Source organism: Limulus polyphemus, unplaced genomic scaffold (assembly GCF_000517525.1).
Source record: "Limulus polyphemus unplaced genomic scaffold, Limulus_polyphemus-2.1.2 Scaffold9561, whole genome shotgun sequence".
In the NCBI taxonomy this organism is placed as follows: Eukaryota; Metazoa; Arthropoda; class Merostomata; order Xiphosura; family Limulidae; genus Limulus; species Limulus polyphemus.
Window position 1 is genome coordinate 16,217 of NW_013675171.1, and position 5,541 is coordinate 21,757.

Sequence of the window (5,541 nt, forward strand, 5' to 3'; positions counted from 1 at the left end):
GAAAACTAGGAAATACTAGGAAAACTAGGAAATACTAGGAACGCTGGAGAGCCTGTATAAACCAAAACCAAAACAATTTCTTTCGTTGACAGGAAGTTTCTTTTTTTATTTTGGAGATAAAATTGTTTTCACCTAACCATACCTTAGTTTTTGTTATATGTGACTTGATTCAGGTATTAAAAAACAGGGTTAAATTATTTTGTGAGTGTAAGGTTGTCCAATGTTCTGATCACCAGACACAATTAGCTGCTGATTATCAGATAACATTCTATCGAGGGTCGGAACTATATTACCTGAATGAACATCAATGCACATCTGGTGGCCTCCTCTCATGCCTGGAGCAGTCTGTGAACTTTCTACAATAAAATTAAAAACATATTTAAGTTACTGTTGATTATCTCACCCCTACAGATAAATAGTTTTTACAACAATATTCTTTACTGGGATAAATTAGTATCTAATACAATTTGTTTTCAATAAACAATAAATTATTTTTTATTGTATTGTTTAAAATGATAAACATAAATACAATATTCAATAAAAAAAAAAGGACTTAAGTCATCTGAATAACTTACTGTAATGGCTCAAGCTAACTGTGCCTGATGTCAGAGAAGAAAATTACAGCACTCTCGAAACTGATATAACTTAACATAAATATAATTGTCAAGAATGAAAAGTTAAACTAAAAAAAATTACCAGATCAGTGTTGTAAACTTTGTATTACCAGATCAGTGTTGTAAACTTTGTACTACCAGATCAGCATTGTCAACTTTGTAATACCAGATCAGTGTTGTAAACTTTGTATTACCAGATCAGTGTTGTAAACTTTGTATTACCAGATCAGCATTGTAAACTTTGTATTACCAGATCAGTGTTGTAAACTTTGTATTACCAGATCAGCATTGTAAACTTTGTATTACCAGATCAGCATTGTCAACTTTGTAATACCAGATCAGTGTTGTAAACTTTGTATTACTAGATCAGTGTTGTAAACTTTGTATTACCAGATCAGCATTGTAAACTTTGTATTACCAGATCAGTGTTGTAAACTTTGTATTACTAGATCAGTGTTGTAAACTTTGTATTACTAGATCAGTGTTGTAAACTTTGTATTACCAGATCAGTGTTGTAAACTTTGTATTACCAGATCAGCATTGTAAACTTTGTATTACCTAACCACTTGGCCATGCTAGACCCTTCACCATTAAGGTTGCCAGTATTTTGGACCTAACCATTTGGCCATGCTAGACCCTTCACCATTAAGGTTGTCAGTATCTTAGACCTAACCACCTGGCCATGCTAGACCCTTCACCATTAAGGTTGCCAGTATTTTTGACCTAACCACCTAGCCATGCTAGACCCTTCACCATTAAGGTTGTCAGTATCTTGGACCTAACCACCTGGCCATGCTAGACCCTTCACCATTAAGGCTGCCAGTAGGTGGTTAGGTCTAAGATGAAGGGTCTAGCATGGCCCCTGTATGGCAAAGTGTAAAGTAAACATTAATATGTAGTCTGTATGGCAAAGTGTAAAGTAAACATTAATATGTAGTCTGTATGGCAAAGAGTAAAGTAAACATTAATATGTAGTCTGTATGGCAAAGTGTAAAGTAAACATTAATATGTAGTCTGTATGGCAAAATGTAAAGTAAACATTAATATGTAGCCTTTATAGCAAAGTGTAAAGTAAACATTAATATGTAGCCTGTATAGCAAAGTGTAAAGTAAACATTAATATGTAGCCTGTATAGCAAAGTGAAAGCTCTTGAAATTGAGAATGGAACTTCAAAGCTTGAAAGTACTTGAAAATACTATAACAGCAGAATATTTATTGATATATCCAACTTAATGCATGTTGTGGAGTTGAGCACAATAAATAAAGTCTTTCTTTTCATTTTAGTGCACATTCATGTGTTGAACAAATAAACAGGAGTTTTATAAAATTTCAGTTTGATTTTGATGTAGATTTTTAGCTTCCAAAAGTGCTTGAAATTGATTTGAGTATTTAATTATGAACCATGTGTCAGATGGTTAGTCTAGGCATGTCTCTAGTGAAGTAATAAAACATGAATATACCTTTAATGTTGAATTATGTATATGATACACAGCTATCAGTAAACGTGTAAAGAAAGAGATGTGTTAAATAGACACGAGGCATTTTTAAATAGTGTACAACTACTGTCTGGTGTCCTTGATAATCACCATATTAAAGATGCATCAGTGTGTGTGATAGTCTTAACAGCACAACTAAATTAAAATAAACACTTCTGGGTGCTAAGCCAACCAGGGGAAGGATAAGTATAGCAGATCGAGTGAAACTTTGTGTGTTTGTTAGTGATAACAAGATATAACCTAAATCAGATTTAGCTTGCTTACATTCAGAACTCATTCACATTGGTTAACAGAGAGCCAACAGTGAAATTCAGAGAGATTTCTTTAGTATTAAACAGCAAAATGGCAGTGTTAAATCAGCATAATATCTAAATTTGAATAATCTACCGAGTAAGAAAACTTTAACAGTAATTACCAGTTTTTCTTGTATACTTTGACGTTTGGGTTATAGAGTTTTGTAACTGCGACTATCCGAGCTCTTTCGTCCTATTTTCTTTCCTTTTTGCAAGTTTATTTTTGTACTTTAAATTTAACATTGAAAACAAAAACGTAGATGGGAGAGGATCTTGTAAGCAGGGGTGAAATTGAAAATTGTTACAGTTAAAAAAAAGGGAGTTCTGAAGAACATTATCATATTCTGTCCATCATGATTTATATGTACACAGATGTATGAAGTTATGAGCAATTCTGATATATATTACTAGTTTAATCTCGTTAGTCTGTGATAAGATAAGGAAATGACGTAAAACTTTTGTTTGTTTTTTAGGCCTATATTTAACAATGTTTTCAATTTTTGGCAAAAACAATGTATGCAGTGGTTATAAATTTTGTGATGGTACATAACTTGAAATGTGTAGTACTTTAGGATATAATATTGTAAAGCGTATTTTTGTTCTTAATTTTAAAAGTTCCAATCCAGTCATGGGGCCCAAGTTTTAACTTCAGTATTTGGCACATAGAGCTTTGTGGAAATGATGACATAGAGGTTATTCGGCCGTGCATTAGCTGGTTTAATCATGTAAGTTTTAAGTGTTTTTGTTTTTCTCCAAAACGTTTTTATAAACAGTAAAAACAAAGCTCTATAAATGTAACTCAAGGAAACTTTATAGCATGTTGGAGCTACAGTTTTAAAACATTTAAGTACTTCCTTATAACCAAAAAGTGTATGCATTATTTCAAAATGAATGACTTGATTCTGAACATTGGACTATAATTATTTTACTTAGTTATACTATTTTATCACCAGATGGCCCTAATACTAGCATTTGAATTAAGAAAAACAAATGTTTCACAGAATAACTAATAAGTTAAACAGTAGGTGGCTTGTTAGTTAAGCTTATTTTTAATAAAAAATACCTTCCTAAAATAAAAAAGATTCTAGAAGAAATATACCTCCAGTTGTTTGTTAAGTAACGTGTCTCGGGTTATGTCAAGTAATCCATTTATCACAATCAGTACTAAATTTTGTTAGTTAAGGAAGAATTAATATTAAAAGGAACTTTCTAGAAACAAACCAAGAGTTATTAACAACTATACTAGAATATTTTGTAGCCTGGCCATTCAGTGAACAGTTGTAATAAATTAATCATGGAGAAGTGTATTACTTCAGAGATAATGGAGTATGGTAGGAAGTGATATTTTTCTAGGGCTGTCTCTGTACGTAGAAACTTAAATTAATAAAGGATACTGTTATATGATACTCAAGTTCTCATATCTACTTTTCGTAACGTCTCCCAGTACAGGGAAAAGGAAGCAATAAGGCTTTGTTTGAAACACTTTAGGCAGCAGAACTACACGGAAGCATTTGAATCTCTTCAGAAAAAAACACGAGTCCAGCTAGAAGATGAAATGCTGTCAAGGCTCTACAAGTTATTGGTGAGTTTATGATGTAATTTTCATAAAAATTCATCTTTTTTTTTATGTTATGAATGGTAAGATGGATGTTTTTTGTTTAGTTTTGAGTGTTGAAATGTATCGACTCTTCAGAAATTCTATATTTTTATGTTTCTATTTGTACCCTCAGGTTACGGATGGTAATTTTAGTGCCTGTGAAAATCTTCTGGAAAAGGCAGCAGAAGGTAGGAAAGACAGTATTCACTAGTATACAAATTTTCTTTATTAGATAACTTTTGAAGTTTAAAAACTTTTAATACAAACATCAATAACAATCAGAGTAGAACTGAAGATATATTTTAAAAACCTGACAAGAAATGCTTTCGCTTTTATCTTGATATTGTGTGTTTTTCACTACAAAAGGTTAAAGGTTCTTTTTTTCCCTTATTTGATTGTTTCTTCTATGCACTATTATAAGGAGCCCAGTTAAAGGGCACAAGAGGATTTATAAAAGCTAGCCTGTTTTAAACTTTTTAAATAAATGAAATATACAAAGTTCAGTTATTCACAATACATCTTTTGATGAGGTGGACAATAAAGGATGAAGAAAATATTAAAGAAATGATGCAAGGTTGTACTGTCAGTAGCATGTGTCAGTCTTTTCTAGTTATATACGTGTTTTAAAGTTATAAGTTTACAGCTCTTCGTACAACATAACCTACAGTGTCTTCATCAGCTAGAAGTATAAATCAATCATTAAAAGCTTCATACTTTTCATCTTCCTCACCCACAGGATATATTCAGTGACAGAGCAGGTTCTAACATGTTTTTTTTTCTTTCTTCCCCAGAGGGTATATTCAGTGTCTATCTAAGACAGCAAGAGTACAGACCTAAGTGGTCTCCAATCATATCAGGGGGAGGTAAGTATAACCTTGTGATAATCAACAAAGTGCTGTCTATTTCAGGCTATTTATATTAAGGTATAGATTTATATTTGCTTCGAAGCTATCACCACCTGAAAGTATAATAATTTGGTCTTGTTTTTCATGTAACTTTCTCTTTTGTTGTCACTTTTTTATAATGTGTGGTGTGAACAATTACTAATGAAGCTCAACTTTGAAAAGTGTTAAAACCAACAGCTAAAAATGGTTGAATAGAAGAGCTTCTAATCTGCCAAACTTACCGTTATATAAAGTGGTTTAATCGGGTTTTCCCAAGATACTGACAACCTTAATAGTGAAGGGTTTAGCATGGCCAGGTGGTTAGGTCTCTAAGATACTGACAACCTTAATGGTGAAGGGTTTAGCATGGCCAGGTGGTTAGGTCTAAGATACTGACAACCTTAATGGTCTACATATTAATGTTTACTTTACACTTTGCATACAGACTACATATTAATGTTTACTTTACACTTTGCCATACAGACTACATATTAATGTTTACTTTACACTTTGCTATACAGGCTACATATTAATATTTACTTTACACTTTGCCATACAGACTACATATTAATGTTTACTTTACACTTTGCTATACAGGCTACATATTAATATTTACTTTACACTTTGCCATACAGACTACATATTAATGTTTACTT

General features: G+C 32.1%; 1 protein-coding gene across 1 annotated transcript in view; it reads left to right on the forward strand.

The window, feature by feature from the left end:
• LOC106475980 (muskelin-like) overlaps positions 1–4,893 on the forward strand; it is a gene marked incomplete at its 3' end in the record, with an annotated part of 16,583 nt that extends 11,690 nt beyond the window's left edge. The window contains exons 5-8 of the mRNA XM_013936656.2: positions 3,020–3,129; positions 3,849–3,986; positions 4,135–4,189; positions 4,793–4,893. Of these exons, the coding sequence (XP_013792110.2) occupies positions 3,020–3,129; positions 3,849–3,986; positions 4,135–4,189; positions 4,793–4,893 (404 nt within the window). The remainder of the gene's footprint in view (positions 1–3,019; positions 3,130–3,848; positions 3,987–4,134; positions 4,190–4,792) is intronic.
• Between the last annotated feature and the right edge of the window lie 648 nt (positions 4,894–5,541).